This window comes from Callorhinus ursinus, unplaced genomic scaffold, assembly GCF_003265705.2.
Source record: "Callorhinus ursinus isolate GAN/ISIS: 27379988/994484 unplaced genomic scaffold, GSC_fseal_2.0 scaffold19, whole genome shotgun sequence".
NCBI classification, from domain to species: domain Eukaryota; kingdom Metazoa; phylum Chordata; class Mammalia; order Carnivora; family Otariidae; genus Callorhinus; species Callorhinus ursinus.
The window spans coordinates 17,264,839-17,279,741 of record NW_027397081.1 but is presented as its reverse complement, the minus strand read 5'-3'; the positions used below and the strand labels follow the sequence as shown (position 1 = coordinate 17,279,741).

General features: G+C 38.3%; 1 protein-coding gene across 2 annotated transcripts in view; it reads right to left on the bottom strand.

Annotated features, from left to right (window-relative positions):
- The window catches only part of TBCEL (tubulin folding cofactor E like), a 101,196-nt gene that overhangs the window by 31,998 nt on the left and 54,295 nt on the right, over positions 1–14,903 (bottom strand). For both annotated transcript variants that reach the window (XM_073903863.1, XM_025893771.2), the window contains 4 exons: positions 13,475–13,656; positions 11,904–12,160; positions 9,110–9,236; positions 7,489–7,605 (listed from right to left, as the gene is read on the bottom strand). In XM_073903863.1, coding sequence (XP_073759964.1) covers positions 7,489–7,605; positions 9,110–9,236; positions 11,904–12,160; positions 13,475–13,656 — 683 coding nt within the window. The remainder of the gene's footprint in view (positions 1–7,488; positions 7,606–9,109; positions 9,237–11,903; positions 12,161–13,474; positions 13,657–14,903) is intronic.

The following is a 14,903-nucleotide window of genomic DNA, read 5'->3' as shown; positions in this document are numbered from 1 at the left end:
GGTCAGGGAGGTATCCCCAAGGGAGAGAGCCACAGAGCTAACCTGGTGCATTCCAAAGAGGGACAACAGTTCAGAGGCCTGAGGTGGGAGCGTGCTTGATGGGTTTCGGGAACAGCATGGAAGGTTTTTTTGTTTTGTAAGTAAACTTGAGTTCTTATAAACTGGCTCCTATGTGGAGAATAAACTATAGGGGGCAAGGGTAGATTCGGGGAGACCAAACAGGAGGGAGACATGATGAAGGCTTGAACTAAAGTGGATGGTGTAAGGAACAGTCAGATTCTCTCTGTGTTTTTGCAAGTACTACTGAAAGAAAAAAAAAAAAAAAAACCCAAAAGACTAGATGTGGGGTATGGGAGAAAGAAATCAGGGATGACTCTGAGGTTTTTTTCCCCAAGCAACTGGAAAAAAGGAGCGATGGAAAGCTTGCAGAGGAGATGTGACAGTAGAGGAGGGGCCGGGGAAAGGTAAGGGAGGCGATCAAAAGTTTGGTTTTGAACACATTAGGTTTAAACATCCAGGTGGAGATGTCAAGTAGGCATTGGGAAATACTAGGCTGGAATTTCGGGGCAGATAAGAGCTGGAGGTATAAGTTCGGCAGGTATTGGAATACAGAAAGCATGCAGAGCCCCACGACTGGATAAAAGTATCTAAGGGGCGAGGACAGAAGAGAAGGGGTCTGAAGACCAAATCCTGCAGTAACTTTATTTTTAGAGGTTGGGAACATGAAGAGGATCCAGCAAAGGAAATATGTCTCAAGAGTAGCCCAGGTGGCAAGCTTCTTGAGAGTAGACACTACTTTTTTGTCTTTTTGTCTCCAGCTTCTGACCCAGTGCCTCTTGGTTTGTAGTAAGTATTCAGTAAATAAATTAAAGTGTCCTTTGAAACCCAGCTAGAATCCAGAATTATTTCCTAGAAGTTCCTCTGGTAAAATATAAGGGCCCAATAATTGAAATATGACCGGCCCAATGAGGACATCTTTCCAACCCCCTGCAGCACACACTGAATTTATTTTGAAATAGCACACCACTCCTACACAAGCCATGAAAAGACAAGGCACAGATGAAGGCTTTAAAAGAAAGAGTCCATTGATTAGAAAAGCAAACACTATGATGTTTAAAGCCCAAGAATCGGGAACAGAGATCTTTCACCTTCTGTTATTTCACAAAGTAAATAAACATGAAACACATAAGAGATTGCTCAGATTTTCGTGTTAGCCCATTATTACCATAAACATCTACAATAGAGAAGCTAGACTTCCAGCTCCACACATCAGTAGAAAACAATAAAAAAGGATGATCGAGCACATGTAAGAAATTATAAAACTCTTAATTAAGTACATCTCCCTTTTGCCCTCTAAACATTTTATTCTGTTCATCATAAAAAATTGAAATGATTCAGGTAACTGGAGTCTGTATTTTATTCTGAGGTAGAAAAATTGAATATGTAAATTTCTAGATCATCTTTAAAGTCTCCTGTTGCTAAAACGACTAATCACATGGAAACAGATGTGTGTGAGTAATCCAACTGACTCACAAAATAACTGTGCTACCATAAAGGACATTCAACTGATCATAATGGCTTTTTATTCATGCCCTCAAAAGACATATTGGTTAACTTTTCTTATGTCTAAGTTGAGTAGAGGTATTACATGTTTAATGACACAAGACAGGAAAATAGAAGAAGGAAAAGCTCAGGGAACCTAACAACTGGAAAAGGATGTTGTAGAAGTTAGAATTTATAGGAAAATCAAGTTAAGTACTGACTTAAAAAAAACCCCATGGTCAAATGAAAAGGAATGTTTCCTCCAAAACAAATGGATACCTCCATCCTACCTGGAAACCAAAGCTCAAATGTGGTTCTGTATGAAACACTGAATTATCCAGAGTCAAATTTTCACCTTGTACTAACTACACACTTGGCTAATCACTGTTCATTGGTATGTTAGGGAGAGATTATGCATATAATTCAGAAGACAATTAAAAAGATATTAGGTATAGTAAACACCCTGTTTATATATCAGTATTCTTAATTCATAATAAATGTATTTTAATACAAAATCCTCTACGTTTATTCACCATTCTATCTTGAGATCAGCATGAATGCTATTATAGCTCTTTTTTAAGTGCCTAACACAGTTCCTGACATATCACAATGGCTCAAAAAATATTTGCTGAGTACATTGATCGTTCTACCAGAGGACTTACTAGGAAAACAAAAGAAAACAAAACAAGGGATGCCTTGGTGACTCAGTTGGTTAAGCGTCCAACTCCTGATTTTGTCTCAGGTCATGATCTCAGGGTTGTGAGATCGAGTTCCCTGCCCCCCCAACAGGCTCTGCACTCAGGGCTGGGGGGGTGGTTTCTGCTTGAGATTCTCTCTCTCCCTTGTCCTCTGCCCCTCTCTTGCTTGCATATGCTCTCTCTCTCTCTATCAATCCATCTTAAAATAAAAATAAATTTAAAACAAACAAACAAAACCAAACAGACAAAAAACTATTAGGGAACAGGTATTACAGTGGATATATGTCAACTTTGGCTATCCAGCATCTGAATGCCCTTCTGAATTGGGGGAAACCCAAGATAGACAAGAAGGAGGAACTACTTTCCACTAGAGAAGCTAAAGAGAAGTAAATGTTCTCTTTCTTCTTTCCCTGAAAGCCAGAACACAGAAAGGTAACAAACCTACCTAACCACAACTGTAAATACAAAGACACGAGGTCTAACAAGCTTATTCAGAGCAGATATAGAAGAATCAAGAATTCGAAGGCATAGCTATAAATGTCGTGGGGTGGGGCAGGAGGCAATGAAGTCTAGCAGTGTGTGATGACTGGCTGGTGAGCAGTGTCAGAAGCATACTGTCTGTAGAGTGAGATACAGAAATCTTGGCTGTGCCCGGCTTTCCATCAATCCTGCCCAAGCCTAATTCTCTAATCTTCTTGTCAATTCTGTGAGCCACACAGTATTCATTATTCTTTTACTCACTTCTTACCTTACTTAAGTTGGCCAGAGTTGGTTTTTGTTGCATGAACTAAGAAATCAGCAGCAGAGAGATCATCAGCCAGAGCCCCTCAGATAATTACAGGCAATTTGAAATTGGTTTCTGGCCTAGTAGGGCCCAGTGAGTGTCGTATTAGTGTTCATGGAAGAGATTCTGCAAAGGTCTTAACAAGGAGCAGTGAAAAAACTGTTGACCACTTGTGGTCCCATGGAAAGCTCCAGGTGATTGAGAGAGTGCTGCCATGAATAAACCAATGTGAAGGGCAGGAAGAAGGCAAGACTATGAAGTAAAGCATCTGCTATTCTAAAGGCACAAGACAGCCTAAATCAAGAGAATATTAAGGTTGAATACCTATGAACTAGGCTCAAAGCACAGACTGAAACCCAGGTACTTTTAAGAAAAGGCTCTTTTCTCTCTTACAACAATAAAGCTGAGGTAGCTATAAAAACAATGCACAGTTTGATGCTCCAGATTGCTGAATTACAGATCAGTTAAATTTGTATCCATATTGGGACGATTATGTGAAAGTTGAAGCACTGGTTGGAAAGAGAGCAGGGTGGGGGGAGAATGAATTGGAGTGGAGGTTTACATACAGGAAGACGCTGAGGGATGGGAACATCCTGAATCCCTAATCCTCACGTAGGCCCTCTTGTGAGCAGTTTGAATGAGAGTGTTCCTCTCTTGCTTAAGGAGGCAGTAAAATCCCCCTGACTAAGGGAATTAGCTTGCAAGAGTAAATGAATTCCCACCTGCCTCATCCTTCCACATATACACTCCGCTCTCCTACCATCAGATCACGGCATGCTCTGTGGGGTTGACTACAAACACATCAAAAGAATTATAAGAGTTTGGTTATATGGACAAAAATATAGGAAATTAGTAAAGGAACAGATTCTGAGCATGCTGATCAAGAAAGGAGAAGCAATTTTAGATTTCGCTGATGTTGTTGATATCGGTACATTACCAGAGATTCTGAGTTCAAAAAGCTAGCTTCAGTAGCTGGGAGTGGTTCTAAATTTTCATCTAGTTGGATGATTAGAAATTGGACTCATGGTGGTCTATGCTAAAGGAAGCTGAGATGCCATGAATTTGGGGGATAATGTAGAGGAGAAAATAAAACACTTCAGGACACAGGAATCATGGAAATTATTGTCACCCATGACCTCTTACCCATTCTCCACCCATGAACCCTAAAAGGACCCAGAAGACACTTCTTTTACCAAGGCCTTGAAAAATACATTACTGAGTAGAACACTCACATCTTTGAAATATATTTTATAGGCCAGGAAGATACTGAAATCAGTTTGCCCACTTCAATTTCAAGAAGAATGGAAGAGACTAAGCAGTGACATTTAACCACTAGTGAGTGGTAAAGTAGGCATCATTACATAAACAGGCAGCAAGGCCAGAGTGGTAATTAAAATAGCTTGAATCTTTTACAGTAGCTAATTGGTCACAGTCTTTAGGATTAGAATAAATAGGTTATCTCATTTCATGGAGAAAGAAGTGTTTTCATTTGTAAAAGGACTACATCAGGATAGGTGAGAATAATTTTTTTATATATACAACTATGGGGAAAAGGTATACGCATAGATGTTGGATAGTCAAAGTGGCAGACTACAAGAGATGCTCTTTTTGCTGAATTGTTCCTATTTGGGGAAATGTCCCAAGACAGGGGAAGATTCTACCTTCCTCTCCCTATCTCTCTGAAGACAATATGTGAGCACATACCCTCAACATAGCCAATCAATTGGTCACAGATTTCTGATCCTTGGGGAATGAGGCAAAGGTCAGTGAGCGATCATTTTCAGCACAGCCCGTGGTACAGCTACAAGCATCCGGGGTGAAAGCCTGGCCTTGTGGTGTCTAGGGAGGACAGTGTCAGCAGAGACACATGGGGCCAACTACAAGGTGAAACCTTGGCTGTCCTTGCTGCCCCCGGTTCCTGTCTACATCTGGTTACTCAGCTTGCCTAACAATTCTTGTAGTTTCTCAACATCCTTCTAATAAATTCCTCCTATGACTGAAGATGATTTCTGTGACCTGCATTTAAGAACATAGACCAGTGCAGAGGCCTTTATCCACTTTAGGATAATTATGCTATCAGGACAGAAAACAACATACTCCCTGTATATATGCACTAGTCCCTGTAGCAGATGAAATTAAATAAACTGTAATGATGGACTTATGCTCAAAGCCCAAATCTTTACTTCTCCCACTAATAAGTTAGACGGAATCAAATGAAACTATAGATATTAGACTATTTTTTACCAAAACAAAACAAAACAAAATCCATGCTGCTTACCCTGGTATTTCTAGGTTGTATTAAAGGCATAGTAATATTTATTTCTCCCTACTTGGTTGTTCTTAGCTAACTTTAAAAAGCAATCTTCAAAATTCTTAATTTTTTAAATGTTTAGGCTTTATTTTTTATTTAGTTTTGCTAATGAACAAAATGTATTATTTATTTATTTTTATTATGTTCAGTTAGCCACTGTATAGTACATCATTAGTTTCTGATGTGGTGTTCAATGATTCATTAGTTGCGTATAATACCCAGTGCTCATCACACACGTGCCCTCCTTAGTACCCATCACAATGTTACCCCATCTTCCCACCCCCTTCCCCTCTGAAACCCTCCGTTTGTTTCCTGGGGTCCATAGTCTTTCCTGGTTCATCTCCCTCTCTGATTTCTCCCCCTTCAGATTTCCTTCCCTTCCCCTATGGCCTTCTGTGCTATTGCTTATGTTCCACATATGAGTTTAGGCTTTAAAATACTACTAACCAAATCACAAAATCTTTTTATAGAGTACTGATTAAGCCTTACAGAGGGTTAACCCCCTCAAAGCTTGTAAATAATGGAAAAGTCTGGGGAAAATTAGGTATCTTTAGTAAGAATGAATTAGAATTGCAGAGATTTGTAACCAGAAGGACCAACTGATTTGACTCACACACACTCCTAATTTGCATCCTATTTGTCTAATGTGATTTCATATTATTTGTTAAAGTTATTAAGGAAAGCATATAACATTTTTGGTAAGTGGTTCTAGTTACCAAAACCTAGAAACCAGTTTTGGGGGGTATTTTTTTTTCCGTGTGTTTTACCTATATCATACCTGCTACATTTCCTTTACATTTATGGAGTATTAAATGTAGCTCCTTCCCAGCTGTCATGCACCGTTGGTGGGAATGTAAATTGGTGCAGTCACTGTGGAAAACCATGTGGAGGTTCCTCAAAAAATGAAGAATAGAACTACCATATAATCCAGCTATTCCACTTTTGGGTATTTACCCAAAAAATACACAAACATTCATTTGAAAAGATGTATGCACCCCTATGTTTACTGCAGCATTATTTACAATAGCCAAGATATGGAAGCAACTCAAGTGTCCATCAATAGATGAACGGATAAAGAAGATGTGGCACACACAGACACACACACAAATACACACACGTACACACACAATGGAATATTATTAAGCCAAAAAGAAGGGGGGATGAGATTTTGCCATTTGCGACAACATGGATGGACCCAGAGGATATTATACTCAGTGAAATAAATAAGATAGAGAAAGACAAATGCCATACAATTTCACTTATATGTGGAACTTAAAAACCAAAACAAACAAGCAAAAAGCAGAATCAGACCTACAAATACAGAGAACTGGCAGTTGCCAGGGAGAAGGGGGCTGGGAGATGGGCAAAATGGGTGAAGGGGAGTGGGAGATACAGGCTTCCAGCGATGGCATGACTAGAAGGCACGGCACAGGGAATATAATGAACGGTACTGTAAGAGTGGTGTGTGGTGACAGATGGAAGCTGTACTTGTGGTGAGCACAGCACAACACAGAAACTTATGGAATCACCATGTTGTACACATGAAACGACCGTGACATTGTGTGCCAACCACACTCAAATAAAAAAAATAAATGAATATAAAAAAAGGCAGTTCCTCCTCAAACCATGTATATTACCTCTTCATATACTGAAGGCAATTACAAATTCAGCCCTCAGCATTTCTCTTCATACTCAACCATCCTAATTCCTTTAGTATTTCCCCAAAGAGTCTGTTCTCTAGTCCTCTATTCTCTAAACCTAATGCCTATTTGCCAAATCTTCCAAACTGCAGAACTTAGTATATCCTGAAAGCAGATCAATGTGAAAGAAGACACCAGTTTTGGGGGTAGGTGGAGATGTGTCCCTGGAGAAGAGGCTCAAACAGGAATCAATGATATGGAGTATGGAGTGGAAGTAGTCGGATACTTACCCAAACATTCTTAATACAAGTGCAAGGCTAGAAGAAATACACTGTGGAAAATGAGATAAAATGGGTTTGCTTTGTGTTTCTTTGGTTTGTTTTTTTTTTTTACCTATCACCAAAGTCCTCTAAGAGGGTCCAGTAACAAATTATTAGATTTGCTCTAAAACAACGGTTCTTAAATTGCCTCAATACTTGCTAAAATGTTGTTAAACCGATGAGGGGTTTTTACCTGAATGGCACTTCTTCCTGTGGAACATCCACATAGTAACGGATAAAAAATCTCTCAGAATCTTCTCGCTCACCATCGGTAACAACACTGCCATTAAGTTTGGAAACTGATGGCAATCTGTAAGTAAAAACCAAAATAAAGGCATTTTAAGACAATGAGAATATTTAGCTTTAGAAATAAAATCATTGGTTTGAGGCCCCGTCTTACTCTCTTGAGAGGACACGTTTGATGTAACTCTGCTCATGTACAACTACTTACATGAACTAAAGTGGTATAGAATAAAAGGACCAAAAATATCTAAAGTTTCATTTTTACATGGGACACTGACCTTTTATAGTTATACCTTACCTTTCAAAATAAGATTCTAGCCAGCACTGTCCAACTTAAATATATAATACAAGCCACATATATAATTTTAAATTCTCTAATAGCCATATTTAAAAAAATAAAAATAAAACAGGTGAGATAGTTTTATTAATATATTTTATTTAATCCAATAGATCGAGGATTTAATCATTTCAACCTGCAATCAATACTAAAAAATAACTAAGAGGATATTTTACATTCTTTTTTCATATAAAGTATTCGAAGGCCAGTATATATTTTACACTTAGAGCACCTTTCAGTTCAGAATAACCATAATTCAAGTGCTCAAAAGTCACACAGGGCTAACAGCACCATAGTGGACAGCGCAGGTCTCCAAGTAGTCAGGACAAATGGGTTCTATTGTTCAGCAATTAATTTATTATCTTTACAAAGGAATTATGTAAAGAAAATAAAGCATAAGGTCTACTACAAGCCTTATTCTTTTTAGAAGAAAAGTATGCTGAAATGTATTTCTTCAGTGACATATTAGCATGTATGTCCACAACCGGAAAGCACTAAGGATCTGCTAGGTGTTAGCTGGGCAGGAAGATCAACACCCTGTTTGAAGAACCACTCTTCTTTAGGGAACTGTAAAGCCCCTTTCAAAACTACTATGCATAGTACACAAAGAAAACGAATGAAAGCTCCATGGCCCTTTACATCTTAGCCATAATCTTATCGTTGCTGAAGGCTCAAACCTAAATCAACACTCATTTCAATGGTCTAGGGAGGCAGAGTCAGTGACACAAAAGGCTGGGGAGTCAGAGGAAGAATATAACGATGCGGTGGTCATGTTTGAGTCAATCTGTATTCAAGACGAAAACACAGATGCTGCTCTCTTAAGTTTCACACTAATGAAACAGCCCAGTTTTTACATAAAATTTATACTTTACATTACCACTATGTTAAACAGAGAAAATAAAGACAACTAAAATAGAACTCATTCTCTATCACACCTAATTTTTCTTCATAATCCAAAATAGGACTTCAAATATTGTAAATATTAAAAAGTATAAAAAGAGAATAGATTTGTGAGGGAATGTTTCAGTGGTCTTGGCAAGCCAATTACCTTTTACATCTTTCTTACCATATTGTGTTTCTTTTCTTCTAGGATTTGAAGCTACAGAAGCAGCTCCTTCAAGCACTGTCTGTTCAAGAGACAGATAAACTTACAGTGCACTCCCCCCAATAGTGCATTGTCCCTCTAATGAAACAAGGCCCGAGAGAAGAAAGGAGAGTAATCAGGACAACAGACCTGGCTATTACCAATTTCCTCCGCTCCTCGGTGGTATATGGCTGCAGAAGAGGAATTCCTAACAATCTCACTTCTTCAAGTTTGGGAAATGAATTTAGTTTGTCAATGTCTTCCCAGGACTGCAAACCTAATTTGAGAAATATATTGTTTAAGTAAATCCATAAAAGCACACCAATAAGAAGATGAACATAAAAAAAAAATTACTTCAATTAATTTCTGAAATGTTAAAGTCCTTATAATCTAGTTAGAGATCCTGAAAATTTTCTTCATCCAAGAAAAGAACAGAATACAGCTAAACACCATAAAAACTTCCCCATAGCCTCCCGTATCCCTGTGATCCCCGTGGTCAAGGAGATAGAACTTTACTTCCAGCATCCCATGAATGTACTGATTCTCCCCCCAAAGGATTTGTAAAGAGGGTCTCTGGTGTTTTCAATAAGTAAGACATATGCCGTGATTACATAAAAAAGGTGATGTGGTCAACTCTTTCATCAAATACAGACTCACAGAACAGAACTACTGATCAGAGTTGATACTGTCAGACTCAAATTTTTACCTAACAAATTCTAAAATGGGGCAAGTTCAGTAGAACCAAAAACTAAGTATTATCTTTCTTACAAACTGTCCTCATTTTGGGGACAGGGAAAACAGATTTTAAAAGTAAAACAAATAAAAACAAAAACAGAGAACCTGAACCATTGGGTAAGAAGAACATGCAACAAATTAAAACTGTTTCATGCTAAAAAAAAATATTCTTCTTATAGCTGTGAGCAAATATATCATCCAAGTCGATACTTGGCACTGCCAGGAAAAGTATGCCTATAATAACGAAGCTGGTCAATTTTATAATACGTTAAATCTATTTCGGAGAAAGCAGTCCCTTCCTATTTCTATCCACCTGCAGCAAGGGCAAAAGCAGAGGGGCAATATACGACGGCTCTGGTGCATAACTATCCCAAGTCACAACTGTTCTCTTCCCCTCAGAATGGTATTTCCATCTAGGAGGAAGAACAGAGTTAGCTCAAGGGGTGTCGAGTTGTGCAATCACCAGCTTCCTTATGCAAAATAATGGTTTTTAAAACCTAATTCCTACTCTTATGACTTCTATGGCAAATTAAACTATGTTTTTTCAATTGTAGATTAGAGTTATTTTTAGTTATGAAGTTATTTTAAGAAATAGGCTGAAAGACAATGTCAAGAGAATGAGAAGAAAAGCCACAAACTGGAAGAATATATTTGCTAAAGATATATCTGATAAAGGATCGTTATCCAAAATATGCAAAGAACTCTTAAAACTCAACAATAAGAAAATAAACAACCCAAATAAAAAAACGAGCAAAAGACCTGAACTGACACCTCACCAAAGAAGATATACAAATGGGACGTAAGCATATGAAAAGATGCTCAGTGTCATATATGTCATTAGAAAATGCAAATTAAACAAGGTTCCACTACACACCTATTAGAATGGCCAAAATCCAGAACACTCACAGCACCAAATGCCGATGAAGGCGTGGAGCAAGAGAAACTCTCATTTATTGCTGGTGGGAATGCAAAATGGTGCAGCCACTTTGGAAGACATTTGGCAGTATCTTATAAGACTAAACATATTCTTACCATATGATCTAGCAATTGCACTCCTCGGCATTTACCCAAGTGAACTGAAAACTTATGTTCACACAAAACCCTGCACACGGAGGTTTACAGCAGCTTTTTTAATAATGCCAAAACTATGAAGCAACCGAGATGTCCTTCAGTTTGTGAGTGGATAAACAAACTGTGGTGCATCCAGACAATGGGACATTACTCAGTGCTAAAAAGAAATGAGCTATCAAGCCATGAAAAGATATGGAGGAAACTTAAGTGCATATTCTTAAGTGAAAGAAGCTGATCTGAAAAGGCTACATGCTGCATGATTCCAGCTATCTGACATTTTGGAAAAGGTGAAACTGTGGAGCCAGGAAAAAGATCAGTGGTTGCCAGCGATTGGGGGGTATGGGGAGATGAACAGGCAGAACATAGAAGGTTGTTAGGGCAGTGAAACTACTATGAATGATACTATAAAGGTGGAGACATGTCATTATACATTTGTCCAAACCCACAGAATGTACAACACCAAGAGTGAACCCCCATGTATACCGTGGACTTTGGGTGATGTGACAACGTAGGTTCGATTACAAGAGACATATCACTTTGGTGCTGGCACGATGACAGTGGGACGGCTGTGCATGTGAGAGCAGGGAGGACGTGGGAATGCTGTACTTCCTGACCAGTTCTGCTGTGAATTTAAAACTGTTCTAAAATATGAAGTTTATTAATTTAAAAAAATAGGCTAAAAATATGCATTCCCGTGAGACACAGAACCGGATGGCAGCAAACTGGCAATCGATCATCCATAAATACTAGAAAAGAAAAGTGAGCATTTATAAGGCATAGTAGGGTGAAATTCCTTAACCTAAATCCAGACAAAATAGTCTAGTTTGTAGTTCTTCGTACTCCTCCCACTCTGCATTTTACTGTCCAATTCATCAATTTCATCTCACTCCTTTCATAGCAGGACCTCTTCAATAGATAAAATATAAATAGCTAATAGGATGCTCTGCCACTTGATATTTATCAGAGCATTTATGAAAACGAATGCCTTAAATTTAGCTAATCAATAGGTATCTGCATATCACTTGTGAAAATGAATCCTGTAAGAAGGCAGAGCCACGACAAGAAATAGGCTTTCATTTATTTCATGCATAAGCTCAGATCGATTTGCACATAGAACGAGAACAAGCCTGGACCTCACCTGACTTGTGGAGGCTGATGGATCGCAGATTAGGGAACAACCTGGCCAGTGAATCATCAGGCTCCTCAATAGCATTCAAATGATTGTTAGCCAGGACGAGAGTATCCAGTGAAGGAAACATAACTCCTAACTTTCGGATTTCAGTCCAGTCTTGGAGGTTATTGTCTGTTATATGTAGTAGCTTAAGAGAATGACAGCAAATAGAAGGACAAGACACTGTTTCATAGTCATTAAGGCACAGGAAGAGCTCCTCCAAACTGCAGAGAAAAAAGGAAATATTTCATTGTTTAAAGCAGTTAAGTTTCTACTTTGCAGCTACTTTCATTTGTTCAGTAAGTGCCTACTATGTGGGAGACTCTGGTAGGGATTGTGGAGAAAATATAAAGATGTCTTCCTAAAGCTTAAATACGGCTGGCAAGACAAAACCTAAAACACATAAAACAGAAGAGAATGATATAACCCAGGACTAAATTAATTTTGTGCTTAAATAACTAAGTGCTAAATAAAGCTTTACTAACTCCAAGTACAATAGCAGTTCATACAGGAATGGAACTGAAATTGCAGTTAGAATACTCCGGAAAGAATACATGGCCTGGAAGGAAGGGTAGACTTGCATAAGTTGCAAGGACATAGAGGAAAATCCCCTGAACAGCATGAACAAAATGTTTAGAAACAGAAATAATAACTATCATTTACTGAATTCCTACCCTGAGGCAGGCCCTGCTCCAAGTGCTTCATAGACTGTCCTGCTTTTTCTGCAAGGTAGATACAGTTATGTCCATTTTACAGACAAGGAAACAGAGCTTACTGAGTGAGGCTAATTACCTTATCAGAGGTCATATGGCAGTAAGTGGAACTGGGACTTAAAAGCTCATGCTACGCCATGCTAGATGCTGCATGTGGTGAGGAAACCAATCTCATTAGAGGGATAGTGAGAAACTTGGATGGAATAAATGGGGAGAGAGCAGATTCAAAAGGCCTTGATCATTTCTGTAGTTAGACAAAGAAACTATAGTTTCATATATTTCTTTAAACTACTTCCTTTGAACACTTACGTGCATACTCTAAGCTAGATACAAACAAATCTAAGAAAGTATTTCTAAACTGACAAACAAAAACATAATTTCTTGTTTACATTATTGAAAAGAGTTCCATTTTCCCATCAGGTCAGCGAGGCACTTAATCATCTGAGTGTTAATATATTTTATAGATACCATGATTTTTTTCCTCCCAAAGAAAAGCACTGAGGCAAAATTCTCAAATCAGGTAAGCAGAAGATTAAAATGGAGAAAGGGTAGGTTGATGTTGAAATGATAAGTGCTTCTCAGGGATATTTTCTAGCCAAAGGATGACAGATCCTATGTCTTGGTGCTACTCAACACTGAACAAGTCTTGCAATGAAAACGCTACTAAATGACCTTCACACCCTCGTTCTAATTACTTCGTTCTTCTGACCTCACTCTCAGTCCATTCTGTGGTTCTAGTGTTTCTGAGATGGGAGATCAGCAGTAATTCTATGTACTAACAAAGATGGCGACATTGCCCCCTCTCCATCATGCCTCTGGGCTTACTCTGGTAACTCCTGCAGTATCGTGTGGACTGTCTCCCAAGAAGCTTTGCTGTTGTTGAGGACAAGTTTGCGAACCCCAGAGAAGGACCCAGCACATGTTCTTTCTAAAACCGACAAATTCAGAGGGTTGGAACTCAGGTTTAGAAACTCCAACTGGGGAACATTTGACACAATTTTACTGACCTAGGGAGAAAAAAAGAAATGCATATCAGGCAGTAATCAGAGTTTTTAAATAGCAATCATGCTCACAAAGCTTAAGCGAGTGGGTCTCTAGGAAAGGGGCCATTCATATTAGGGAGTCCTGTGTTAGTGATGGTACCTACAGAGGGGCAAAAGTAATTTCAACAAATCTTGGCAAATAATTTAATCTTTCTATGAAATAGTGACATAATTGAAAATTAATGGTACAAAAGAAAGACGTTCCATGTTGCCTTGGGCGAGGTTTTTGATTTTGTTTTATACGATATTCTCTTTGATAAATGGAGAAAAAAACAGTTTAGAGGACATTTTAGACTGCAAGTTTCTAAAGAGCTGAGACTGGGTCATGTAATTCTCTTTGAATTTCTCCTTCCTTCTGTCCTCAGTACAACATTAAGGCTAATTAAAGAAAGGTTTACTGAAGAACACATGGTAACAGCTCAAGTGTTCAAAATTGACTACATAGCCACGATCACTTAGAAACAGTTTCAGCTTGGTTAAAAGATGACCACACTTCAAAATACATATACTCAAAAACCAAAAAGCATCTGTAACTACATCAGAAAAGAGAAAACATGATCATCAGTTTAACGATTTAGCTAGCACCTTCGGAGGCAAGATTTTTTTAAAAAAAGGAAGTCAGCATTACTGACCTTAACTATTTGCTCTGTATAGTACTAGCCTCTTTGATACAGATTATTTCACTCAGTTCTCAAAACAACTTGTAAGATAACTATTTTCATGTTAAATAATGAAGAAACTGATGCTCGGAAATGTTAAATAATTTGACTAAAGTCTCAGCGACACAAAAACCAAATCTAGGATTTAAAAATCAGAGCCACTACATCAAAAACTAATAACATAATAAAAAATAAATAAAAATCAGACCATTGTTCTTCCAGCATACCACCACTAGTAAATTATAAATATACCCCGAAAAAAAAAAAAGAACGAGCTTAAACAAGTAGGAAGTAAATGTTAGAAGCCCAGTAAATGGATTAAGCATCAAGGTGGTAACTAAACTTTATGAGAAAAGAAGTACAACAGAATAGTTAGGATTGGTTTCACAGTCAAAAAACCTGGGTTCAAACCAGGTTCCAACACTTCCTAGCTGTGTGGTCTGATGGGTTATTTCACCTTCCCAGGTCTCAGCGTTCTCATTTGTAATACAGAGAAAACAGGACCCATCTGTTTCCCAGGACTGTGGATTGGATTAAATGAGATACATGTGT